This window comes from Leptosomus discolor, chromosome 19, assembly GCF_034619465.1.
Source record: "Leptosomus discolor isolate bLepDis1 chromosome 19, bLepDis1.hap2, whole genome shotgun sequence".
Taxonomy (NCBI): domain Eukaryota; kingdom Metazoa; phylum Chordata; class Aves; order Leptosomiformes; family Leptosomidae; genus Leptosomus; species Leptosomus discolor.
In genome coordinates this window covers 3,948,055-3,975,730 of record NC_141409.1, presented here as the reverse complement: position 1 = coordinate 3,975,730, position 27,676 = coordinate 3,948,055, and the positions used below count along the sequence as shown (strand labels likewise).

The window sequence follows — 27,676 nt, the reverse complement described above, 5'->3', positions numbered from 1 at the left end:
TCCTGTAAGTCTCCAGGTCGTTCTCTCTTTAACAAATCAATTCTGCCACGATTTGGCAATTCATTTTTCTATAGGTACCAGCACGTACTAACAAAAGCAGAGCTGGGCTGCAAACTTGATTATCCTTTTCTCCCTCCATCCACCCTTCCCTGAGATCCTGGAGGAGAACAAGGGATATTCTCCCTCCTTGTCCTACTACCAGCAAGTAGGAGAGCACTGCAGTGTGACCGTGGCTCAGCTGAAGCTTAAAAGAAACCCAAGCGCCTCCCAGTAAAGGAGGATCTAGTGAGTGTGTTCCTGTCCTGCAGTCTCACGTTCCAGACTCTGGGAGGGAGTCACTTCTGCCACTTACTTCCACACCTCTGGAACCAGCAGAGCCCAACTAGCCCAGCTGTGACCGACTGAAAGGCACCGAGCGCAATCGTTTTCAGTCAGCCAGACCTGGAGGCTGCGCAGGGTTGCCAGGACATAAGAAGCTTTGGAACAGAAGCCTCTTGGGGGAGAAGGAAAGAGGATGGCTGGGGCAGACCGAGCTGGCGGAGGGCATGCCAAGTTCCCAAAACTCAAGAGCTAGCTACAGAAAGGTTTGCATCAGCTCCTTCGTAGTCAAGGGAAACCAGCTCCAAGCTCCCTCTGATTGGATTGTCTCGCTGTCTCGCTTTGATGCATGCTGATGTGTTTTAGCCCACTTGGCCTGAAGTGGGTCTGTTACATCAACTCGATCCAACCACACAGGTCAGGACAAGCAGGAGAGATCCACCCAGTGCCTCTCCAACTGCAGACTGCACCACCTCCTCCCTTCCGAGCGGCTTCAGCCCGACTGCGCGATACACGCGGAGTGCTGGAGCCCTCAGCTTAGCGAGCAAGGTGTTTGCCCTGCCATTCCCACACACCAGGGGATTCCCAGTCTAGCAGGCTGCAGAGCCCCTGCGTGACCCAACACAGGCTCCCAGCACAGCTTTTTGTTCTTTATGGTTTTTGCCCTCAGCAGAAAAGTCTGCGAGCAGCTGAAAGACAGGCTCCTACCTCGTTATCCACACTTTCTGTGGCCATGCACTGGTTGTTGGCTAGCGTGGTGATCTCTCTGCTTTTGGGAGTTTCCATTCGACAGCTACAGAGGGGGACTTCTTGGAGACCATCTACTTCCATTGCTTCAGGACCATTGGAAAGACCTGGAGTACAGAAGACCAGTAAATCAACTCTGAAATTCTCTTCCAGGAGAAAGGATGCCATCCATCAACACCACCCATGTCCTGTGGCATCTTCCCACTCCATGTCCTGAAACGCTTTCAAGGCATTATCTCAACCCTGGAAAAAAGACCCCTTTTTTACAGCAGCTGGAGTTTGCAGAAGCATCCTGTACATTTCTAAGTCCAGCCACACTACAGAAGACTGTGCTGAGATCAAGAATAATAAGTTAAGAACAGTCTACTGTGAGAAAACCTCAACAAGGAAAAGCAACGATGAGGTACAGACTTTTATCAGCTTGTCTCCCGTCCCCACCTACCCCAAAACACTGTGCTCTGGCACCAGAAAATTTGTAGGAAACCACCTGGAGTTGGAAATTTGAATACTTAGTGGAGTGATAAATAGAGAAGATCAGGAAAGCACAAACTTCTATTTGCAGAGGCTTATTATACAGATGGGAAAACAAAATTCCTGGGACTATTTGGTCTCAGCCAACCAAGAATTATTTATTTTGGAAAGAGAACAAACCAGGGAAAAGAAAGCAGCAAGATGCTCAGACGTTCTTGCCTTCTCCTCATCTCTTTCTCTGAGATTTTGAACATTTTCAAACCTATTTAAAGGTGGATAATGGCTTTTGAGGGAGGTCACTGCCAGGCACGGGGACACAGTGTGAATGTTCTTGCGGCTCCTCTGGATTCAACTCAATCACTAGGTTACCCATGATTGCAAATGCTGGCCTAACGACAAAGGGGCTGCTTTTAGTCCTACTCTCTATTTCTACTCCTACACAGTTGTAACATCTCTTTGCAACATTTTCATTACAGAAGCAAACCCTCCAACATTTGCCTTCAGATTGGTTGACTCTGGAGTGTCCCAAGCTTTCCCTACCCAAATGCGCCATGGGACTGAGTCCCAGTGAAAAGGAAGCATGCTGTTAGTTTTTAAGCTTTTGAAAGGAGAGTTATTTTGCTGCAAAGTTTCAAAGATTGACCTCATTCGTGGGGGAGATTCCTCTTTATCTGCCCTGGCAATGGCAGTACTCTCCAGCCCCTCCAGCATCCTGCCCCTGGCTACAACCCTATCAGCTGAGCACGAGTCCCTTTCATCTTGTAAGGGGTTTCCTTCAGCCAACAAGTTGCAAGAGCAAGCCTAGGGAAGGGGTGGGATATTTCAAAACACAGAAGCAGAGGGCAAGTCCTTGCAGTTTCATGTAAAATCCTGTCAAGATCTTAAAGGTTTAAGAGCTTTTGCTAGGACCACAAATCACAAAGCTCATTCCTCGCCTTCCAAGCTGTCACTTCCATAATCTTTTTGACATCCAGAGGCTCTGGTGAAAGCATCCCTCATTCATCCTGACTCTCCCTGGGTGGCAAACGCTCCCACCCGCTTTCTGATGCACCTCTATCAAACAACCCAGACAAACTTTGAAAGCCAAAGAGCAACGAGGGACAGAGGGATAGATCCACGTCAGCCAGGAGGCGCTGGATCCGAGGCAAGTTAAGCGCTGGGAACAGTGGCTGGGCGTCAGCACCCAGGAACCAACACTTCCCCCTCCTCTTCCTGGGGCTGAACTAGAAGATCCTGGGTGGCAGTGGCAGCCATTGGGGGAGACGCTAAATCAGCACCCTTCCAGGAACGGAGGGGAGCTGCTGAGCGGGACCGGGGCTGGGCCAGCACCTCGGACCCCTGGCTGGGCGTCTTCCCGGGCCCCAGCCCCAGCCCCGGCCCCGGCCCCAGCCCCAACACCCAGCCCCGGCCCCAGGCGGGCTCTCCGCGGCCGGGCCGGCCCCGCCGCCGCCAGGGGGCAGCCGGGCCCCCGCACACGCCCCGCCCGCGCCCGGCGGAACAAAGGCCCGGCCCGGCCCGGCCCGGCCCGGCCCAGGCAGGCGGGGCTCAGCCAGGCGGGGCTCGGCCCGGCCCGGCCCGGCCCCCACTCACCTCCCGCCGGCGAGGAGAGGATTCCCTTCACCCGGAGATCCAGGGAATCCAGGGACACCTCCATGTACTCCATGCTGTTCTCCTGGCCGGGGCCCTCTCTGCCTCCCAAAGACGGTTTATAGGCTTCGGCACCTAGATGGAAACACACGCGTCTTTACACAACTAAAAATAATAATAATGAAATAAACAAATCGTGTGCAGGCACATGCGGGTACGAGGGCCATGGCTAAGCCAGCAGGCTGTGTGCAGGCTCCTCGGAGAGGCCTTGAGTGCAGATGCACATAGATTTACGAAAACGCAACACTGGGCATATATGGCAGGACTGATCTCTTCTTTCCTTCCTTGTCTGATCAGAGAGATTTTCCACTTCCACTTACGCAGGTAATGACAACAACAACAAAAAGAATAAATGAGACAAGTTCTGCCTCTGAAAGGCACATCTGCCTGCTGCCGGACCGCATCGGCAGCAGGAGCTTAAATGGCACAAGGAAGGGATGAAACCAGGGCTCAGCGCATCCTCCCGGCTCCAACCTGCTGCAAAGGGCTCCAGGTACACTCCGGCCAGGCAGAGTGAACCAGCTAATCATGTACGTCGTGAAAAGGATGAGACAGGTGACATTCAGCTTAATGGGAGGGGGAAAAACGTAAAAGCCAATTTCTGGCTCTAAGCGAAGAAAGCTGCTGCTGGGAAGAGATTGCATGGGGATCCCTCGCTGGCGTGAGGACCCCTTGGAGCCTTTGTGGGAACTGTCAAGCTCTTCATACTCCCTTGGCTTTGCTTTCTCTCTCAGTTTGCTGCTCCCACTCTGGCTTGGCCAAGAGACTTTTGCTAGCCTGGAAGACTGGCTGCCTCATTTATTGAAGGGGCAGAAACCCAGTCTGCACCTGAAATGAAGAATTACCTATTTGCTCTGAAAGGGATCAATGGCCCCTACTTCATCTTGAGAAAGGGGCTGCCTTGGGAGGAAGAGGAACAAGCCAGATGACTGACAAACCCCAGGCACAGACCAGAGGCTGAAACATGGTCATTTAGCTCAGAAGTAGCCACAAATAGGATACAAAAGTGGCTTGTTTGCAATTAGCAAGCACAGAAGAATAAACCCTTTGATGGCAATGGATGTGTGAAACCTTAATAATGAAGCTGAAGGCACAGCTTCACTTCAGGGACTATCCACTTTTTCCTACCCATGTTGTTACCTTTCCTGAAGAAGCAGTATCACATCCAGCCTGCACTCCTGGCTCTCCCCACCCCACAGCTTTCAGAAGACACTTTCTTTTGAGCGCTGAGTAACTTAGGTCAAACAAGAATGACCACCTTAACGACACCCACACCATGAGATGGGCCAGAGTTGGCTCATTACAAATCGTGGTGCTTTCAGAATAAGCAAAGGCAACCTGCACATTCCATTCAGCTGGACAAACGTCCACACAAAAGCAACTGAGCATCACTCTGGGTTGGTTCTTCCTTTCCCTTCTGCACACTCCCCAAGCTCATGGGATGAGTCCACATAGACATTGAGTCCACGAGGTCTTTTTGGATACTCTAAAATAAAGGGAGTTTATGAACAAAAAAATATTCCTCCAGCATCCCAAGGATAAAGCCACCTGGTATATATTCTGCTGTTAAAGTGTGCACACCAGCAGCTACTGTCAGTGAGCTCCAAGTTCACACCCTAGTTTATCATACAACCCATCCTTGCAAAGGAAGAGCGAGCCTGACAGGCCTCGGGTCCTTCCCCCTCCACCTGGAAGGATAATTTCTGCGTAGTTAAGGAACAAAACACAATTAGTTACCTAGCATACTGGCTTGTTTCTTTTTATTCCTCCGTCTCCTCTTGCGGGTGGGTTTCAGCCATGGACTGTCCGTCTTTCCTTTCCTCTTCAGCAGCTTCTTCTTGATGCTGGACTCCGAGCTCTGAATAACCAGAGAGGCCACGTGCATGTATGGCATGTTGGCATCAACGCCCCAGCAGTCCTTTGCACCCATGTGAAAGAGCCTTCTCGCAGCTTGAGTTAGCGAAAAGGCCTTAAGGACCAGGGGTTTGAAATCAAGTGGGGCTAAGATGTCTTTATAGTGCCAAAAAGGAAACACAAGCACACGTGTGGGTGTATTTCCTGTCATTTCAATAGTGCATGCTTCACTTTCTCTTCCATGTCAGCTCTTACACCACACTCATTGCAGTAGTAGCCCAGCACCCCTGCACACCAACGCAAGTATGCAGGCAAACACACACTTTTAGCTTCCCCCTCCAGAAAAAATTTAGTTTTTTGAAACTAAAATGCTCACATTGCTCCACAGTCATGCTAGAAAACGCCAACAAAAACCCACCTTGCACCTGAAGAGCCACCTTACAGGGTTGGGATGGAGCCAGGGGAATTGAACTCCACAGCAGCAGACCAGCCCCCTCCCTGAGCAAGGCACAGGGTAGCACAGACTAATCATGCAGCAAATATTCAGACACATGTATGAATCTCAACAGGGTTTGGGTTTTGGTTTAAAAAAATACAGTTGTCTGGGGTGGGTTTTCAAAGTCAACAGTGGAATGGGGAATCAGGCAGCCCAGCCCTGTAAGGCAGTCTTCAACGCATCAATCATAAAATTCACGTTCAAACTGAAACTGTCAGCTCCTGATGCTTATCCGTCGCCCACCAAAGCCTACGAAAAACCTCCTGCTACCGTTAACAGCGGGTGGATCAGGCCCTACCTTCATAGGAAGCTGATGCTGCACCATGCCCTGTTATCACAGTGAGCGAAGCCGGGCAAAGGGGGCGCTGAGCCCTGGCTCTCCGGGCAGCTCTCCGGCGCGTCTACACTGCCCCTGATAACCGTCCCCGAGCATGGGCTCAGTTGTGCCCCGCCACGTGGCTTACACCAATTGCATCACGCTGCTTGTGGGGGAGAGGTTTGCATTTGAGCCAGTCCCTGTCTGGGGAGCCAACTGACTCACCAGATATGAGCAGAGCAAAAACCACTGTCTAGGATGTGGAGATATGACTTGGGAGTTTGGACTTGACTGCAAGCTCAAGCCTTGGTGTGAGCTAACGCTACAGACCGGCCTCTGCTACCTAAAGAAAGGGGCAGGCTACACAGCCCCTGCTGCTTGGTCCTCTCTGGCTCCTGTAGTGTCAGAGCAAGGAACAAGACCCTGAAAAGCTGCAACGATTCACTTCATTTCTACCTTCAGCTCAAAACATCAAGAAAATGAAGCCAAGAATTTTCTAAAGGTGACTGAAGAGTTGGGGTGCCTTAAATGCTGGCTCCTCAGCTTGAGATGCTGTGGAAAGGGAGCAGAATTTTTAAGTAAAGGGAAAGGTGGAGAACAGAGACAATCAATGAACAACAATTTAAATTAAAAAAAAAAAAAAAATCAGGTTCTCTTCACCAGTCATTTAAAAATAAAAAGGAAAAATCACCAGCAGCTGGTGGAAGTCTTGCCCTAGCACTATACAGACAACGGCCTAGGGAGAGGGTCTGTCTGTCTCTCTGCTATCTGCATGTCTCCCTGCTAAGAGCTGCTCATTGGGGATCCTGACGTGGCATGTCAGATCCATGTGAATTTAGGCTGTGGGCTGGGCCAATGGATTTGTGAACAAGTCCACCTGAGCTCCTAAAAGCCCTGCGAGCTTCAGGTTGTTAAGAGAACACTGCTGGCTCCTACCACTTGGCAAGTCTGCACCTGAAGAATTTTAGCACCCTTAAACATTTCTACTAACATTCCAATGATTAAAAGCAGTCAACACCTTGTTGAAAACAACAAACAAACCCCCATTAATTAGCATCAGAAAGCAATTAATTGTATCACAGATCAGGGTTAAGCACCTTGTGGAAAACAATACTCTGTGTGTAGGTGGTTTCAGAGAGTGAGTTTTGTCAGAGACATGAAACTACACCTCTTCGCGCGCGCTCTCTTTCTGGCAGCAGTGCAAAGGGGAAATTATTATCAACGGGACAAAGGCTGAAAGACACTTTTAGCAGCCAGGCTTACCAAGTCAGACTCGTCTCCATCTTCCTCCTCCTCCGCAGACTCTCCAGACTCTTGTTCCTCCTCAGACTCGCCATCATCAATCTGCAGCCACCATTTGCCCAAGAACAGAAAGAGTTAGTCAGGTCAGGTCTCTCAAAGCAGGGCATCCCCCCCATCATCCAGCTGTGCCCCCCACCCAGAACTCCAAGGGTGTTAATGCACATCATGGTAGATCCATGGGGATGGTACAGAGAAAAAAAAAAGCGACCCCAGAAGACAGTTTTCCAATCAAATCTTAACTTCTTTGATTATTCAAAACCAGCCTCATGTCCACATCACATATCATGATTTGGGAAAAAATGAACTAAATCAATTCTAGTGCTTTATGAGCCTCACTACCACTGCTGCACCTTCTGCCGTCTCTCAGGCTAAGAAAACCTAGAAATTGCCCCAGCTCATGCCACTTCTAACCCATGTGCCCCATCCCGCTTCAAGTCCTGCACAGGGCATGTGAATACCTTTCTGGCATTGTCTGCATCGGATGCACTGTCTTTAGAGGTCCTGTTATCGTCCGCAGGAAACACAACTGTCTGTTCCGCTCCATGATCATCCTCCTCTTCCAACTCATCAGAGTCCTCCTCTTCAGAGTCTACATCTATGCTTTCTCCATTCACGTGAGGGCTGGCATCACCCAGGTCCTTTTCGCTCTGAAAGTCGCACAAGCACGTGAGCCACAAAGACAACATCAATTCACAGGACAGAGCAGCTGAATCCAGCTGAGCCTCTGTGCTCGGATCCTTAAAGCTGCCAGGGGAAAGCTGGCGGTATGTCCCTGCAAAGCCAGCCTGAGAGCCTGCCATGTGTCACCGTCTCCTGTGGATGTGGGGACTGAGGAGCCATGAGGAGTCATTCCAGACTCACATGGTTGTACAAGGCATTAAGGGGAGAAGGGCTGCTGGTCAGGAGCCTTCAGAGACCCCTGCAGTCTAGTTCAAACATGTAAGGACAGCTCCACCAAGGGTGCAAGAAGGTTGCTAGTGAATGGAATGGAAAAGTAAATGACAGAGCCATTTTCACTCCACTCCATGGAAGCCTAGCACTGTTCTTGAATTCAAACACCAAAACTTCAGGGCATGGGTTACAGTAAAAGCAGAATTTGATCAGGAGTGAGTCCCTGTCTAAACCTTTTAAAGTAACCAGTTGCTTTGCTGTACAGCCTCAAGCAGCAACGCTAGACCTTGAGGAGACCAAAACAAAAAGGTTATCACACCAGCTATGCTTGAAATCTCCCCAGTTCCACAGGACTCACGGGGCAGGAGGGGAACATTCACTGGAAAACATTTGTTTAAGAGCTGGTATCTGAGCAGCCACTCTCAAAAACCCATTTTCAAAGCCACAAGGCTGCTGCAGACAGGATGCTGTGGCCAGTGAGAAGATGTAGACTCAGAACAGAAGATGCTGACCACAACAAGCCTGTGCCTATACATGGGGTTGGTGTGCCAGGACAAGGGACACGAATAGTGACAAGAAACATGTCCAGTGGGCTCAGCACTCCCCTTACCTTGGCACCCACAGAGGAATGAGTTATGCTCTTAAACATCTCAATCATTGTTCTCTGTTTTAACACTTTGGTCTTTTTCTTGGGAACCAGGCTATAGGTTCCCATTCTCCGTTTTTTCTTCCGAGATACTGCAGCAGCTGGAAAACAAGAAGCAAAAGAAACCCAAAGTTTGCTCAGGAATGAAAAGAAGAAGGGATAGAGAATAGAGGCTACTCTGGGGGGAAATCACCTTTCAGGGCACGATCTGACGAAAAGGCTTCGCACTCCAAGCAATTTACTTACAGGTTAACCAAAGGATGACATGCACATACATGCAAACACACAAAGAGCTCCCTGTCAGTGCTGCAAACCCACCCAAACTCAGCATCCTCTCCATGCTCCTTCTCGTCCCTACATCACCATACCTAATATCAAATTCTTAAATTAGCCTCTGTTTGGCAGCATTGCTGATGCCATAGGAGGCTGAACAGAATCCAGCTTGCTCAAATAGATACTGCAAGGCTAATAATACTGACAATGAAAGCAATCATACAATAACTGAAGAACGCACAGGGAAAAGGTACCTTAAATAAAGAGCTGTTTGCCATTTAACCTCATTTCACACCTACTACGGAAGTTTGTTTGATTCCTTCCACTCCTTTGATCAGGTTTAATTTGTTAAGTCTCCCTCCTGGCCTTCTAATCAAATCAATCATCACACCTCACTGCCTGATGCTGTCTTTGGTGGATACACATCAGAAGGATGCTTAGCACAGGTTCTTTTAAGAATAGAGTGCAGCCGCGAACAGCCAACTTTGGCACCAGTATTATCCTTTGCAGCTGTACGGTCTGTTCCTTGAAAGCATTTCTTCAGCTGCCACTATGATGAAATTTCACTAAAAATCTACGAAGAGACTTCTCCAAAATTTGTTAACACAATTACATTCATTTATAAGGACGTAGTTTATGTTGTGGCGGTGACACACAAAGTCCCTCAGAATTGACAGGAACATCTCCAGAATATCACATAGGAAGACGGGATGAAAGTGTCTCCTCTAATAACAAGGTTTAGCAGAAGAGCGATCCTTGGTGTGGTGGTGCCTGAGGGAGCACACATACCTGCCCACGCCACCTGGGAGGGACCCGCACCCCGTGAAACAAGGGGGTGCAGGAAGGACCGCATGGGAGGTGCTCCCTGCGGTGCAGGAACTGCTGGACTTCACTTGGGAGGCTACTTGAACATGGGACTGCAAGAACGTTCCCTGAACAACATCCAGAGGTGACCTGAAGGGAGCCCAGAGGACACAAGCATCACTCTTGCAGTGCAACAGCCACTTGCAGAGAAGTGGCCAGATGAAACGGCATCTGTCAAACAAGGACTATGGCAGCAGCCCTACTGATGCCAGCAGGAAAGGAAACCCTGAAGGAGATTCAGTAGGAAAAAGGTACCAACAGAGGTTTCAGTAATTGTTAACCTGCCTCATCTCCCTCTCAACCACACATACACACACGTTTGGGAGGCGAGTGCCGCTACGGATTTTAACTCTGTCCTTCTTACCTGTCTGCGACTTCGTGGTGGCCACATAGCTCTGGTTCTGAGGTAGTGACTGGTGAAGGCCCGGGAGAGGGGGCAACGGCAATGGCTTCCCAAACTCCAGGATGTTTTTGTTGCCTTCCTCCTTGGATTCTTTTTGATCTCTGCTGTCTCTCCCATCTTTGGGGTCTTTACTCACATGCTGGAAAATGAAATGCAGTTAAATTGAGCCTCTGCACTTAAAAAAAAAATAATCAAAAAATTTCAGAAAAGAAATTGAATTCCTTTCTCTCAAGCATAATCACTTTCATTTAAAGACAGGACCACACATTCAAAGCACAAGCACACAGCCCCTCCTCTAGCACACAGTGTTACTTTGCCTAAAGACGGCAGAACACTCCCAGCCTGCTGCTCCTTTGAAGGTGAGAGGCTACCTCGCAGAGGCAGAGTGGCAAATCCAAAGCAACTGCAGATAATGAAAAGGATCAGACACTATTTACACAGGCATTTGGTTGGCTCTGCGGAAGATGAACAAATGCAACAAATACACCTGTTCCCCGAAACATGCCCTGAGTGTGGCTATCACATCAAGCACGCAAGAGAACAGAGTCTGGCAGAGACGTTTCGGAAGAGCCGGCAGCAACGGGAAGGGACCTTCCTTTCGGACAGCATTTGGCACCATCAGGTCTTAGCAAAGGCTCCCACCTCTAGCCTAGCACAGAACAAAACACAGGCAAAGAAGGTATTTTGCTTGACACTGCAGGTTCATCTACAGTGCTGCCACTGCTGCAGCAAAGACCTGTCCAAGCTGACTTTAGAGCAGGTAGCGCAGGTACTCTGACCTAGCTGCTGCCACACCGAACTCAGGGCGGGCTATCAGCTCCGACTGAAAACCAAGAGAATTTTGTTGTTGCTACTGCACTCCCTGTCACCAGAGCCAGGCTCCCAGGCACCGGGGCAGTCGCACCCGCCCCGATTCGAGCTCGTACTCAATGCAAAGTCTCACCCAGCACCCTTGGTGACGAAAGCGGGTTTCCTCCAGCTCCACATCCCACAGTGCCGCACCTTTTGCGGCAACCACTGTGTTAACAGAGAGTGGGGTAAGTGCTGCCACTCGGATTTGACATTTTACACTGGATTTGCTCTCTTACGTATTTAAGGGATGACCTAGCTGCATCCGCACTGCTCCACACATCTGTCCACCCAGATGTCAAGGAGGCAGGTTTGGCATTGATGCTCCAGAAAACCAAGAGCACAGCGAGCAGATTACAGGCTCTGTGGTGGCAATGTTTTAGGGCTGCTCCACTTGCAGGAAAATACTTCTCATAGGACTTCTGAAGCAACAGCTGAAATATCAAAACAGAAGGAGGAATCCAGACAAAAGGAAGAAAGGAATAAAAAGCAGCAAGCAATAAAAACACTCTTTAAAGTCCAGGTTCAAATGAGCAGTCTCAGACACTGCTTTCAAGTGATGTGACCTTGTGAACAAACGGGGAAGCGACCGATTCTCCTAATGACAGCTCTGCCATGTGCACACTGCTGGCAGAAAGCAAGGGCTCGGTCACAGACAGAGAAACTGTAACGATAATCAAAAATGACCTGCATAAAAAGGCCATCAAATTGCTAATGATTCCTGCATCAAGCCCATAACTTATGGCTGAACTGCCACATCTCTTCTTAAAAGGCATCTAGTCTTGGATTAACGATTTCAAAGACGACAAATCTACCATATCCTTTGATATGTTGTTCCAATGCTTAATTGCTCTCACTGTCAAATAATTAAATGCATTATGCTTTTTCAACTAAATTAAAAAACCCTGTATCATCAGAAACTCTCACTCCAAGTAGATATTTATGGACTATGACCAACTTTTTTTTTTTTTTTTTCAAACTTTCTCTTCAATAAGTTTAATAGAATGAGCAAATTAAGTGTCCACGGGATCATTCTCTGGACATTGGATCGCTCCCAAGACTGCTCCCAGTTTTTCTGTCCCTTAAAAAAATGTACATCAGGAGTGCTGGGCACAGTATGCCAGTAATAGTCTCAACAATACTATTTATACCTCTTAAAAGTCCCTAGTTTATTGATCTAAAGGTTAACATTAACTCTTGGCTACAGGATTATTCTGAGAATTCCCAAGTTCCCTGAAACATCCACTGCTTTCCATTTTTAACTTAAAATTAGAAAAATGAGCTTGGGAGAGGCGGATCTGATGCAGAGCTGCCTGCAACAAGTGTACATAAGGCTGAATTTTTTTGTCCTTTAAGTGCAGGTTCTTGCAAATGGTCTCTGACAAAATGTGCTGTTACTCCCAAACATCAAGAATTCACATTCAGACCATGCCAGACTGTTTGGAAGAACATAATCAAATTTTAAATGAAAAAGTAGTATGTTATTAGCTTGGGGTTTTTCTCTCCCCCTGTAATTACAATATGGAAATAAATTAAAAATCTTCAATAGGGCTGCGTGACAACTGTTACATGTGACTTTTTCATGGCAATTCCAGTAAAACAGTTTTCTTAAATCAAATTAAGCTTTGTGAGATCTGGATTATTACTTGGAGGCATATGCAGAAATGCTGAAGTACAAGAATTCCCGCAGAGAGGTGACCAGATCTCTGAGGAAACCTGATGACATGGGAAGCTGAGCAGGCCAGCATCAGAACATATACCTCTCTCACACACACACACACGTGTATATATATATATATATATGTATATATATAAAGATACTAAATCTAAGGATTGTAATAAAAAAGATGAGCAAAGATTTGAAAGCACTTATACTCAGTTTTCTCACCATCTTTCTTCATTCTCAGCTAGATAAAACAGTTAATCTTTGCTGCTGTTATTAAATTTTACTCTTCCAGCAAATAAGAGTGTTTAGTGGATGAAACTCTATTCTTTTCCCATTTCTAACGTCTCTGAATTCTGCCAGGTCCTTATCTCGAGCCTGTAGGTACAGCCCATCCTGGTGTCCTACACTGAGCTTTTATGCTCTGCTCTATCTGCTCCCAATTGAAACACTTGCAGAAAAGAGGCTTTGCTAATCTTGAACATTGGTCTGCTGGGAAATTTCTGCTTCCTTAAAATCCCACCACACTGGCTAAGAGCTGGTTCCTGCCCTTTCTCGCAAAGATACTCTGCATCCTTCGCCACCCAGGTGACGACCGGCACATGACACCTCTCAGCAGAGGAGGGGGGGCAGGTTCACACAGAAGAAGCAAAGGCAAAAGACGGACTGTGCATTTGGGAGCGGGGCGAGTGGGTGCTAGGCTATTTGAGGCACCACAGACTCCTATCAAAGCAAAGCAGAAACAAAAACTTACAGTGATCCATCTAAACACAAAGCTCACAGATCCACCTGCAAGCCCCCAGCACATCAGGGGAATTCTCCAAATGCTGCACATCTGTTTCGCTCCAGCGAGTTTCCTGCAGGGAAAAGACTGTCCATGGAAAACCTCAGACGAAGGTTTCTCCTGAGAACAGGCAGGGCAGGCAGAGCAGCTACCTCCAGCCCTGCCACCCCATGCCCCAGCCCAGGGCTGGTGGGACCCAGCTCTAAGCCACCTCTGGGGGCTACACTGTCACTGGCACACCTCAAAGCAACTAACACTCCTGCCACGTGCCACCTTCTTCCAGTTTTATGACGGATGGGCTCCTCCTGCCCTCCCTGTTCCTAGCACAAGGCACAGCACCAAGCAGGTCCCTACAAAACGGCCTGCAGCTCAGCATCCATCCAAGCAAACCCTTGCTTCTGGCTTATGGCCTCTCTTACCTTTCCCCAGCAGAGGACACCCACGCTGGCAAAGCACAAAGGGGGTTGCCAATAGCAGGTGCTTCAAGGAACCCAACGGAGCCGATGGCTAGTCAACATCTACTCATCCAACGTGCTCTGACAAATCCTAACACGTTCCTGCTCCTCCTGAAGACCCAGAATCCTCTGCTAAAGGTGGAAAATGCAGGCCAGCAACGCTGGAGCCTGCACCAGAAGCGACCACGCTGGGAAAGCAACACACAGCTTTCGGTGGTCTGTTGGGCACGGACTGATCTGCCAAGAGTACTACCGAGGGCACGCACGCTGTGAGTTGCCTGCATTTTTAACTAAGCAGACTCCTACGCTCAGAAGTTGGATGAAGATCATCATCCTTCACCTACACCAACAAACATTCAGGAGAGCAGAGGTGCTTTCATCTAACACCTACATGGGCTTCACTGCAAATAGCAAACTTAGATGCAAGAAGCACTGATCCTGACCCTAAATAAACTCCATTGCTGTGAGTTATCCTTGTCCAAAACAGCCCTGGTCTTTATCTATTTTCCCCAATTATATTTACATTTAACAGTCAAGCACAGTTTCATCTACAGTTTTAGAGAAGTATGGTGAGGATAACCCCATGCAATGGCAACTCTGGGATGCAGTTTGAGCTCCCTGTGTTCTCGTGTTTCCTAATCACTACACATTTGGGCCACTGGAGGCCAAGAAAGGACTAAAAATGACAGAGGAAGAAATTGCACCGCTAACGTCTTCATTTCTTGCAGCTTCTCACGTGGTATCAGCTCATCCTATGCGAAAGGCTATAAAGCCATTATTTCATGCTGGGCATTGCAAGGAATAGTCAAGAAGCTGAAGCTAACTGTTCCAAGGCTCAGGCCAATGTTTCCAGAGACGCTTGTGTCTGGAAACAGCAAAAATGGGACCACAACTATGTCTGACACCATTGTGAGAAAAATAGTCAAGAAAACTGCTTAGACTGGGACAAGAACACAATATTGTATGTGTTTATAAAAATTAAAGTTAAGTGCTTTCTACATTTTAATGGGATTGACCATGTTTCTATTATTGACACAGAAGTCCCCTACAGCAGCAGGGAGAAGTTACTAAAAATGGCAAAAGACAGAATATCCTTCCTTTTTTTTTTTCTTCCCAAAAGTAAAAGAAGAAACAACTCTTACTAATTAAACCCCACATTGGTTCGACAGACCACAAACGGCATTCTTCCCACAGCCCAGCAATTAAGAGGTCTTTCCGTCACCAAAGCAAGCAGGCCAGCAATGACTGAAGAGAAACCAGACCAGAACTCCATCCGTGTGTTGGTGCAAGGACACTGGGAAAGGTCCTGCAGGTCCTGCTTCGGAGCAGAGCAGCTTTGAAGAGCACCGCAGAAGGACTGCTGTTCGCTCTCGGCACCTGAAACCATCTCCAGCTTAGACACACGAGCTGTTTTATCTCTTTTACTGACTTTCATCTCTGGCACAGCAGCAGCTTGAAACCAAAGCCAGCTAGCCAGGAGGACTAAACTAACCGCCACTGCCACCGGGCAACACGGCAGCTGTCACAGAGCAGCCCTCTTCATCCATCACGCAGAGGGGTAACGAGATTTGTACCAAGGCGCTGCCTTTGAACAGCACAAAGCAGCAGCTCCCAGGGGTATCTGCCTCTAACAACTGGTGAATGATATTTAAGCAAGAAATATCAGTCTGCTATAAAAAATTTATCACAAGCAGATGACAGTGCCTGTAGGAGCTGTAGTGGTGCTACTCTCCCTTTCCTCCACTGCTGCAGAATTACACTTTTCACTACCGAATTTCAGCACAGCTGCCGGGGGACCCCGACCACCGCCTAAGCCTTACCCTAGAGCAACAAAAAGGAACCTGCCTGGCTTTGGTCTTAATCTGGATCAGACAAGCTGCAAGGCTGATCCACCTACTAACGCCCTTTCATCTGTAGATTAATGTGTGCCAGTAGAAGAGGGATTCCGGTGTGACTTGATTACAATTGCACTGATTTGTGTGTGGTCACGTATCCGCATAAAATCATAGCGGTTTAGGCTGCCAGGCAGACTGTGCTTAAGTGTAGATGTTCCTAAACCAAGCTACAAACCTGCATTTTATGGGTTTCTGAACCAGCATTGTTCAGAGGTGTGGACTCTGCCTCCTCCCTATCCCTTCCTAGATGGAGCAGCTCCAGGGGAAGGGAGTGTCACACATCAGTCAAAACAAAACAGGGGAGCTCAAACCAGTTTTGATAGCAAGCCTCCCGACAGAAGTAGGTCTGCTGGGGACCTGGGACTGGGACGGTTATTTCTGTGGGCTGTGGTCGGCAGCATGAGCACAACCAGTTAAATACGAAATTAAAAGTACTGCACAATATACATTCACTTTCTACCTCCCTCGGCAGTAAAACCCTCTATGTAAGAAGTCCAGTGGTAGGCGATGGCCTCGTCGCTCCTGAAGGAGATTTCCCTCAGGGGATGTTTAAGTGTGACCAAGCTTGCACACATGGACTTCACACTTCCAGTGCACACTAAGTGGGGAGAAAGTCTCTGCTGGGTGCACCTTCTAAGTTCAGACAAGCTGACAGCCGCACTTGCAATCAGATGGAGAGCTCTATTTCGCTGTGCTCTGTACTCCTCATTTTTTTTTCTGCCAAGGATACAACATCCCCATCACCATCCCCATTAGGACCTGCCCTTTGTTTTGAGTTTTCTGCATGTTAGAGGGTCTGAGCCTGCTGAGAAATCCCAGACACTTGCAAACCACCAACTACCACCTGCCTGGCCCCGAGAGATGAACACAAGACGTTTTTAGACCAGGAGCTCCTGCAGAGCCACACACAGACCACGTCAGCCACTGCGCCCCTGGGCACTGACACGGAAAAGAATATGGCAACAGCAACACCTGGGTGCACACAGAAAGCAAGCAGCTTGGGATCAGATATTTAGTGGCAACACTGTTTAAAGGTACAGTTTGATAAATATTGGTAGAAATACCAACACAGGCAAAGCACCTCCTGCTCCAAGCTCCTCCCTGCCCAGGCTTTGTCCCACCTGGTTCAACTGGTACCCTACGTTTTGGGCTCACACTGTGGATCAGGCTTAGAGATTTTTGCACTATTTCTTCTGACAGTGCAGTTCCGCTGACCCAGTCCTCTGCAAGGCGTAAGAAAATACCACCAGAGACAGACACCTCAAACTACAGCCTTGTGGTCACCAAGTAATGAACAGAAACATAACTCAGGATTCCAAATTCAGTCATCTGCTCCTCTTATCTCAAGAGATAACTATGGGATGCTTTCACTACTGAGGTTAAGCTCAGAAACACACACACACTCTCTTTCAGTCTGTCACCTGGCCCTGTAAACTTTTGGGTTCTTAATAGGGTTGTAAATGGATTAGAAAGGAAAGAAAGATTCTTCCAAAAGATGCAAGGCTTGGGTTACTGCACTATTCAGAAGGGGAGCAGGAACAATGCTGTCAACAACTCTTCTGAGGTCTCCATTCAAAAACCACCTTAACATGCGACAACATCAATTAAAATTTTGTCACCTGTTTCAGATTCAGCTTCGATCCCAATTCAGGAAGCAACTCCTAAACAGAGAAAAAGCCGGTTAAATTTGTGAGAAAAGTATTTTCTTCCTTTCAAAGGCCAATCCACATGTGCAGGAAAAGGCTACCAAGGTCCCTTGACAGCTATTGAATTACAGCAAGTAATTTTTTGGCCCCAATAGGTTTCTGCAGGAGCCGGGGGGAACAAACACTTTGCAGGCAACAAAGTACCTTCCTCCCCTCCTTGTCCCAGGCAGCACAGGTCTGCAAGAACAGTCTACCAAGAAAACAAAATGATCTAAAAATATTAGCAAAGAAAACGACTATGTCTTGTTAACATCAACTTCTGGGTGATTTCTGCAATTTATTTCCTGGAATACAGCACCTGCTATCATGGTGTTTTTGAAGGGGAAAAGGTGTGAATGTGGAGGCTTTTGCATGAAAAGTTACTGCAAGGCTGTGCTGATGAGCCTCTTCTAAGCAGCTCAACAAAGAAATAATCATGACAGAAAAACGACAACTAGCAAGGACTCTGCTACTCAAAAGAAAATAGCAGATAAATTTGAAAGACAATGGGGAAAAATTAGGTAGTAATTATCAGGAAGGCTGAACAAAACAGATGTTTCATTGTCTTACAGAAAGATCAAATCTTGGGCTCACATTCAGATGCACAGGCTTGAGCAGAGAACATGGGAACGGCCTCTTCTTACCACCCTTCTTGTGCATTTTGTTTCTCTCCCTATTTTAAGCCCAAGGGCAATGGCCAGCAGTGCTGAGGACAGGCTACGCACTTTCTAGAGCGGCCCAACAACTGCAGGCTTTGGTTTTTGAAGCCGCTGTTACCGTGTGAGCAAACAGCGATCAACAGCACCATCACAGCAGCTCGTGTAACGGAGCGCTGCAAGCATCCGCAACTGCCGCACGCAGCTTTCTAGAGACAAACCTTGAAGCCCAAGGGGCTGCGTAAAAATATTCTTTTGATGTATCATAAAATATGAATGAGGAAAACACTCCCTCCTAACCTAGCAGTCATCTTTTAGAAGGGAATTGCCTCTTTCAATTGCTCAGCCCCAAGGGATCTTTCCCTGTCAAATCCCACAAGGGTCTGGGGGCTTGCCCGGCCTAATTTAAGCGTACAACAGGCTGCTGGAGGAAAGCTGCGAGGTGGTTTCGGATGCAAAGCCTTGTTTGGGCAAGAGACAGCCTCATGTGAGATTTTCATCAGGCTGCATGTATTGCATCTGGGCTTCCCCGCTTGCTAGCCAGAAAACACAGCAGGGGTGCGAGAGCGAGAGAATTCAAATGCAACCAGGAGAAAACAGAGGGGAACCGAGTGGTTTGGGAGCACGGCTGAGAAATTGTGGCAGGCCTGGTTTTGCCCTGCTACTGAGGCTGGGTGCGCACGAGGCTTGTGATCTTGATGTGCTCTTTGGGCTCCCACCTGCTCCCGGAGGCACAGGTGGTGCCGCAGCCAAGGGCACCTTTCCCCATCTGTGGCTGGCGAGGTGCCACCCATCTTTTTTCTTTCCTTTTTTTTTTTTTCCTCTCTTCCCCTGCTCCAGACCACAGCGATTCACAGCTTTGAGACCTTCACACCATACTAGCACTGCACTGCAACATGTGGGTGACATCTGAGGATCACTTTGCATTTGCTGGTCCGTAACACGCAGGTAGCTAACAGTAATCCACTGCACCAACCTTTACAAAGCTGCAGCAGCCTCCCATTTATTTCTGGGTGTGACTGACTGCCAGGCAGGGCTCGCAATCCTTTCCTTGACCTAGGTGCAGGATACCTAAAGGCCAGTCTCTCTCCATCATCAGACATCGCACAATGAGAGGATCTAGCTCACTGTGGCTAAATATAAAGCGTCACAGGGCTGGAGACCAAGTGCTCATAGTCCAGTAGCTATTCCCTACCTTTGGCAAAAGAAACAAGAAAAAAACCAAGCAAAAGAACCAAACTTGGCCAATGACAAAGAAAGGCCCATTTCTGTTCACCCCACTGTAACAGGAACGCACCAGATGACTTCACATCTCCTTTTCCTTCCTAAAGAAAAAGGCAGGACTCTCTTTAATTAAGGGATGGTAAATCCACCCCTAAGGATTCTGGAGTGAAAATTTCTGAACAAGTTGTATTACTGCAGGCAACATACAGAGAGAGAGAAAACATCATCTGGCTTACTACTATAATGATATGGCAATGCAATCAAGTTGCCTAACGTATCAGCTTCTTGACAGCTTCCCAGCTTACGAGAAGCCTCAAGTTAACACGCTATGCTTAATTTCCTTTGGGTCGAACTTAGAAGCAATCTAATTTGTTTCACAAGCAGCTCTGGATTTCAGCAGACAGCTGATGAGCAATACAGCCAAGAGAGAAAGGCCTCTTAACGTCTCACATAGATCTGCTGAGAAGGTAAGTGATCAATTATATATTTAAAAACACTTTGGGCAAGAGAGATGATGGTGGCCATGTGACTCTATTTTACCACTTCTGTCTCTCTGTAGGAAGAGAAAAAAATAAAAATTAAAAAATATATATATTAAAAAAAAAATCAATCCACTCAGTTGGACGCCTCTGAATGACACGTGTTCCCATTCAGCAAGGTGTCCCTCATACAAAGGAAGCCAAGAGCAATCACAGCAGCAGCAGCACTGACTGCTGGGCATATACATTACCAGGCTAGGGATGGGTTTAGGCATTGTCTTCCGTGCTCTGTGGACCTTGACTTCAGTGTTAGCAGCGGTGGCTTTTTTAGCATCCATGTCCTTACTGCCCTCCCCGAGCTTGGCTGGCATCGTGGCTTGCATCTGAGAAAAGGAGCCCACAGTTCTCCCTTTGCTTGCTCCTCCTGGAAGGGTTTTTGCAGCATGGCCGGTGAGAGAAGCAAAGGTGCTGGTAGTCCTTAGAGGCTGCTCCTGTGCCATCTGCTTGGTTAGAATATATCCATTGCTCCCCGTTACAGAAGTCTGTGTGAAGTCATTAGCTTTCATATGGTTTTGCTTCCCAGTCTCGCCATCTCGTTCAGAAATGCCGTTTTCTGCTATCCTATTTAATTTAGTACTAGAGTCCTGCTGGCTCACTTTCGTATTGTCCTGAGTGTTTTTAGCTGGGTTTGGGTGGCTACTAGCTTCGCTGTGCTCACAGGAACCGTTGGTTTCACCATCTACTGCCATTTTTGGTTCCCCCGCTTGCTTTTCTGTAGCACTTTCATCTGCAGCCATGGCATTAAACCCTGGAGAAAGAGGGAGGATAAGGAGGAACAGAGGAGAAAGAAAAGGGTCACAAGCCGTATCGAAACTCCAAAGGGAAGGTACAGCTACTTACAGCGGCTAACGAAGAGCAAACCCCTCCTCCAGAAAACTGCTTGCTGTATCCGTCTCCATCTCTACCCATTTAGGTTGCTCACTCACCTACCTGACCGGCTTGCCGGGATCCTCAGATGGCGACAGTTGGGGTGGGTGGCTCAGTTGAAGGCAGTGCACTCTTTCTCACTTGCCTCAGCAGCAGATGTGGCCATTTATTCCCAACTATGGATTTTTCAAGGTAAATATTACCTTTAGCTTTTCCAATAACTATATTTATTGGACCATATGTCAACACCTCACATGTCAAACAAACCACTGCCCAATCTTGCACTCAGATCTCTGGCAAAGCCCTTCACAATGCTAGACTGACACACAAAAAGCTTGCTGGTAGGGCTGTATGGGTGAGCTTTTGCGGCACAGACACAGCTCAGCAGCCACACGTCTACATCAGGGCCTTGCCACTACACAAAGCATCACAAGGAATAACTCTGGCAATCCCAGCTCTCCTGGTAGTGTTGTCCAGTGGAGACCAGCTCTTTCACTGGGACGAAGGAGCACAGGAGCAGGACTCACGGTGTCATTTCAGAGGCAACAGCCAGAGTAAACACAGGGGTGAGGCACGTTAAATACAATTCTAGACTAAAATAATTACAAGATTCAAGTGCAGCAAGATTTTCGCAGAATGACTAAAAGCTTACGCACAGATAAAACAGGAGTGTCCATGTAAAAAGGTTTTTTTTCCTCCCTTTCAAGCATTTTTATGCTTCCCCCCATCAATGAATTTGTCCCATCAGAGATTTCAGATCTAAGCTGAAAAAAAAATCCAAGAATGAATGCCATGTATCTGCAGAAAGGTTTTGGACACGACAAACCAACCACTCTCCAGGCAACCAGGAGTGATAGCAATTCACTGACACGATCAGTAAAATGATTAAATCATCCCTGCTGTTAGGGATCCCTTGTATTGTTCTCCTTCCAGAGGCCAGTTATGAAAAGCATCACAAGAAGTACCAGTGAAAGCTTTGTCCAAAGCAGGCAGGACTGATTTACAACCAGCTCAAATCAAAGCAATTTTCACCTACGGTATTCAGAAGGGCCCGGAGTCAAATCAGAGGACAACTGTGTGAACCAGACCAGCACGCTGGGTATCAGCACCTCACTTCATTCTGCTCCTGAAGCCCAAACACTCAAGGAAAACAATATTCTGAATGTCTCTGCTGACCTGGCAAAAACACGATGCAAGGCTAAAGCATGAAGAAGAACCAAGATCCTGCATCCCAGGACGTCAAGTCCAATATACTTGGGCTGACTGTTCAAAGCTGAGCTCTGCAGGGCTTTGCTGCATGTCCCCAGGCACAGGCAGTTCAGTGCAAACGTCAGCAGGGAGGAGAAGCAGCACTGCACAGCTCACCAGAACAGCTCTTCCCAAACAGCACCAAATTCCCTTTCCAGTTAGGGGCAATTGAGAAGAATATCTCTCCTCCACTATTTGAGGGCCTACCCACCTCCCCTTCTTTCTACCCCATTTTAATGCGTTCACTCATTCCATCTGCTTACCACTGGGTTGACCTAGAAGATTTTGATACAGATTTCTGCACAAGCAGCACTTGCAGATCTAGGCTCTAAAAGCCATGCATTCTATCTAGTACCAGAAACAACCGTATTAGTCCTCAACTTCCTAGGGCTTGGTGCTCATCTGAGATTTAAAGACAAACATTTTCAGCATCAAACTGAAAGCCCTCTTCGAACTGGTCAATACACTTAGACCATCCAATCCAACCTCCAGCTTGAAGCATGGTCAACACTGGATTCAAACCAGGTTGGCTGGGGCTCTGCCCAGGTGGGTCTCAAAGACGTGCTGCAGCGCCCAAATTGCTCCAGCTTAGTCCTACCCATAAATTACAAGGGGGTCAGTCCTAGTCCTGCTCCTTATTTCCAACTCAAAGCCACAGAGAGTGGGCACAAAGCATCTTACTGGAAAGTGTCTTCAAACCCTGATGACAAGCGGTAACTCTTCCCTGGGGTTCAACTCTGGCCATTTGTCCCCATGAGACACCTGCACTAAGCAGTCCATGCTCCTCAAACCCAGGCAACCCAGCCTGGGATTGCCTCCCACATAGACTCTGTTGGCTCAAGGCCTCCAAAAAGAGCTCCAAAACCTCCAAAAAGAGCTCACTGGTGCCTGCTGAAGCACATGCAGGGGGGCAGTAACTGAGTGGCTCTCCAAGCACAATTCAAAGTCATCACCTCCATCTGCTGCCCTCTCATACCACCTAGACCACCTTCTGCACACTGAAAGCTCTGATAAGATGCACAAGAGTTTGTTTTGGATAGCAACAACTCTGGGAGAAAATAAAGTGCTAGTTTTTTCACTGTTATTTAACTATTTGAAAAGTCTTGGGCAGAGGGAGCCAACCACTACACACTTATTCCTTCAATCCTTGTTTCTCTTTCTGCATTTGGTGTCTTTAGAAGAACGTGCTGTGCCCATTTAAACAATTATTTCAGCAAAGTCAGTGCCAGAAGAAAACAAAAACCAAGCTCCCTAACCACAGATGGTGGTTTCTAGTACCCAGCACTAGGCACCTGGCTGATGAAGCCTTTGATATTTTTTTATTTAAATACTGTGCACTCCCACTAGAGCAGTCAAATAACTTCAGTGGCTGACTATTAGATAAACTGAACAAGCAGAGGGCAAGAATTGCTCTACCTGCCATGAAGGCAACCAAAACAAGGTAAATTAGAGCACTGCCTTAGGGGAAAGAATAACTGTATACTCCAGAAAGTGTCACGGACTTTATGAAAAATCCATGAGGCTAAAATTAAAATCCCACATACAGTGCCCTCCTCACACACACTCATTAATTAATAAGTGTGGAAATGCAATCTGATTGACTGTGGAAGTGACATCAAATCCCTATAAACAGGCACCCAACTTCCAAATCTGTGTGACCAGAGATTTGACAAAGCAAAAGACATGGAATGTCATTGTCCCTGAAGTTGCACAGAACTGGAGAACAGGGGTACGGTTTTGATTGAACAGGATTACACACCCACTCTGCCCCGCCGTAAACGACTGCACTTGCTGCAGGGCAAAGCAAGGTCCTACGGCACTGCCGAGCGTCCCAACCGGCTGCCGAACGGACACGCATCCACGTGACAAAGCTGTCATGGCAGCTGTCATCACCCGGCTCACTGGCTGGCCAAGGCCTGAATGGGAAGAGAGATCATGTCCCTCTCCAGCCTCCAACAGGTCTGAGACACTGCGGACAAGACCGTCCTGAGCTGCTGGGATGGACTTCTTTGGGGAAAGATCATCTCCATTCTCCTGCTCCCTTTTCTGGCAGCACTAAAATAAATTCATAACTACTTTGTAATAGCATTGTTTTCTACAAACGGAGTTCCTGTTCAGGACAGGGCTCGTGCAAGAAGCCCACAGCCAACCCACCGACTGCAGGAGCTCATCATCCATCAAATTAAAGAGACCCCCACAAAGAACTAGTTTATGTCAGGAGCTACGTTGCTTAATAAGATGTGGTAACCCTAGTAAGCTAGTCTGGTTTTCACAACCAAAATACCTGGTCTGGTAATTGGAAAGTAGGAGTCATCATCCCAAGCCACACTACCACTCCACTTGCCATGATGCTCTGCCTCTAGCTCGGTGCTCCATCCTCACGTACCAGGACACGTCTGCAAGTCTGACCACGTTCAACGAGTCCCAGGTATGCACTTACAGTGCTGCACATTTACAAGCATTGCTGAATAGACACAATTCAATGTATTTACACTTTTTCTAAAATATGGCCTATAGATGGGGATGGGAACACAAACTAGACACAGCAGGAACCTTACAATGGAGAAATACTGAACAAACCAGCCTACAGCTCTTCAACAGCACCAGACAGCTAAAGAAACACTTGTTTCTAACATGACCTTTTCATCTCCCCTTTTTACTAAAAAAAAAAAAAATTTCATTGCAAACCTGCTAAAATCTTGATTTCAAATACACCTTGTGGCAACAAGCTCTCCTCTTGAAAACGCTGTTCAACAGCTTTTTTGCTCTTCTGCTCCAAGTACAAGTGAATAAAAACCTAAAATCAGTATTTCTCCAAAATTTTACAACTTGGCGCTATTCATTCCTTCTAAATAGAGCAAAACTATGTTTTCGTTCATAGTCACTTTTCTCTCCAAGTCCTTAATTGTTCCTTAATCTACAACCATTCTTTCTTTAATTAAAACAAAAAAGGAAAGGTAGAAAGATATAGCCTATGTCCACAAATGTAACCTCATTTACCAGAAGCGTCCTAGTATTTTCAGAGCTCTCTCACGCATTTCTTACGGCATATGCAGCAGTAAAAGCTCATCACATTGACCACAACATTGCCTGCATCCCCATCCAAGCATTTGGTATTAATTAAAAATCCAGCAACATGTAGGATGGGTAACTTGCTCAAGAGATTTATTTACTGTTATGGTGCCTGTTCTCCCAGGTAGGTATCTGAAGCTGATACCAAGTTGAAACACACTTCAGTAAAGTTATCTTCTAGAAGTTAGCTACATTTTAGTAACACAAGGAATTTAAGACTTAGAAAATTATGCAGATACATTATCTCTGCGAATCCACGTGGCAAAGAATAATCAGTAATACATTTAAATCACTTCTCTGAATTAACAATTCATTGAGAGTAATGCAGAGTTCCCACCCCTCCCACCTCTCCCCAGGATCAAGCAGACCCTCTGCAGCAGTTTCAGTCTAAAGTCTTCTTCTCAATACTAACCACAGTTATTCAAAACTGAATAAAATTCCCATGAAGAGAACAGAATCTTAAGAAGGAGGGGAGAAGCTAAGTCAGACAGGATGAGGACACCTCATCTAATTTTAGCTGTCTAAAAGGTATCTCAAACTGCAGGGTGTCCCTAAGCCACCGTTGCAACCAATGGAGAGAAGAGGACAGCTCAAAAAGCACGGTCTGACTTTAGACATCTGTCTTTGGATAAACTAATCACTGCCTGGACATGCCTACCATGTGAAAGCAGAAATGAGCTGGATTAGTACAGAATTAAAATGATAACTTAAAAAACCCCCCACACCTAAATTAGGCAAAACGAAACCCACCTCTGCTCTACCAGCCCAGACTCCTGTAATGCTGGTTCCTCTCCACTGCCTTCGCCTGTTGGGTTTCCAGCCCTTCCCACATAGGCAGACCTGGCTCCAGTCCTGCCCCGGAGCTCGCCAGAGCTCGGTTCTGCCTGCCAAAACCTGCCGGCAGGCAGAGCCTGTCTAACAGATGTGCTACGGTCCCCACCAGCCATCCTGGCCGCAGCCGGAGGGAACCGAATCGCCTCTGCAGAGACCAAAGGGGATGAGTAGCACCAGAAACTTTCCACATGCAGGCAGCCAGATGATCAGCTCAAATCTCTCTATGACTTTGAGAATGCTCTGAAAAAAACAGTCTTCTTTTTTTTTTTTTTTTTAAAATTCAGATCTCACTGCTCAGTGAAACAAAATAAGAAAAATGTGCAGGCGTTCTAAGCCCTTATACTTCAGGCCAAAATGCAATCATCACCAGGTCTGAGAAGAAGAAAAAAAAAAAAAAAGAAAAAAAAGAAAAAATATCCTACAGGCAAATACCCTATTATCTGATCTGGAACTTTTACACAGTTTTCTGAACATCTTGGTGCCAAGCACTGGTAGAGGTGAGACACCCAACTGCCCACATCTTGCATGATTTTTTCCATGCATTTTGAGTGCCCCCAGGATGGAGCAGAGGGCAGCTCCGCGTCTGCAGCAGAGCCACAAGGCTTTAGCTCCTGCATCAAACTCTGAACTAAGCAAAGACAGAGCTTAAATGAAAAGTTCACAATTTTGAACAGCAGTACCACTTAGGTACTGCGTATCTTTATATACATATATAAACACACACACAAACATGTCACAGAATTTTTTACCTTAAGCACTTTGCAGATCATCTTTCAAACACCACCGATACTACAGTCATTTATTCAATACCCAACTGTTCTGCTGGATAAACTTCTAAAAGCGAGAAATGCACCTGCTTATAATCCCTGTGTACAACAGCCCCCTCCCCACTTCTTCCTCAAAGTGGAAAAAAAAAGAAAATTGTAAAGCAGAGGGAAGCCCAGTTGGCATAAAAACGATGACAAAGGGATGGGGGCTGAAACCATGCAGACTAGGGAGAACTGGTGGCTGGAGATCCTGTACCCATTGGAAAAGAAAGCACCACCTCTATCAGTGAAGCCAAAAAGCTGAGCACTTTTAAGCCAAAAAATGAAGAGAATTAAGTGTTTCAGGCCAAAGTTCCTCTCTGGGGTGAGTTATTGATGGTTTTTTCTTCCCCCCCCCCCTCCCTTTTCAATCCGTGAAGGTATGTGATATCCATCCGAGAGCCTGCCCTGTATTCCCAAAACACAAATGTCACTCCTCCCAGTGCCCTGGAGCACTGTCACCCTGCAGCAGTGTCACTGCTTCCCATCTCCATCAGACATGCCAAGAGTCAAAACACGAAAAGAAAAGTAAAAAAAAAGGGAAAAAGAAGAGCAACAACTGCTGTGACTGCTCAATGCTGAGATCACACAGGTTGGGTAAATGGGATTCAGCATCTTGCTGGTGGGCTGCCTGTGAATACCGGTGGCGACTCAAAGCAGTCGAACGGCCTGCGTGAAATTAATTCATTCCTTTGCTGTGAGGTCGGGTCCACGGTGTTACAGCGCTGGCCACAAGGCCCTGAGCCCATCTGTGACAAGGGATGCTCCTGCTCTGGGGGCTGCCGGGCTCCAAGCACGTTTCTTCTGCTGCCGCAGCCTGTCTGCAACGGGGCGCAGCCTCCCCAGAGCGGGGGCCTCGAACACGGGGAGC

At 47.3% G+C, this 27,676-nt stretch overlaps 1 protein-coding gene across 2 annotated transcripts in view; it reads right to left on the bottom strand.

The window, feature by feature from the left end:
* EHMT1 (euchromatic histone lysine methyltransferase 1) overlaps nt 1–27,676 on the bottom strand; it is a 71,174-nt gene that overhangs the window by 28,773 nt on the left and 14,725 nt on the right. The window contains exons 3-11 of one of the 2 annotated variants that reach the window (XM_086475543.1): nt 20,170–20,726; nt 17,494–17,535; nt 10,190–10,367; nt 8,653–8,789; nt 7,610–7,798; nt 7,113–7,193; nt 4,921–5,041; nt 3,127–3,258; nt 1,027–1,172 (exon numbers count right to left, since the gene is read on the bottom strand). In XM_086475543.1, coding sequence (XP_086331669.1) covers nt 1,027–1,172; nt 3,127–3,258; nt 4,921–5,041; nt 7,113–7,193; nt 7,610–7,798; nt 8,653–8,789; nt 10,190–10,367; nt 17,494–17,535; nt 20,170–20,726 — 1,583 coding nt within the window. Of the gene's footprint in view, nt 1–1,026; nt 1,173–3,126; nt 3,259–4,920; nt 5,042–7,112; nt 7,194–7,609; nt 7,799–8,652; nt 8,790–10,189; nt 10,368–17,493; nt 17,536–20,169; nt 20,727–27,676 lie in introns of those variants that run through there. The other variant, XM_086475544.1, reaches the window with a different exon arrangement.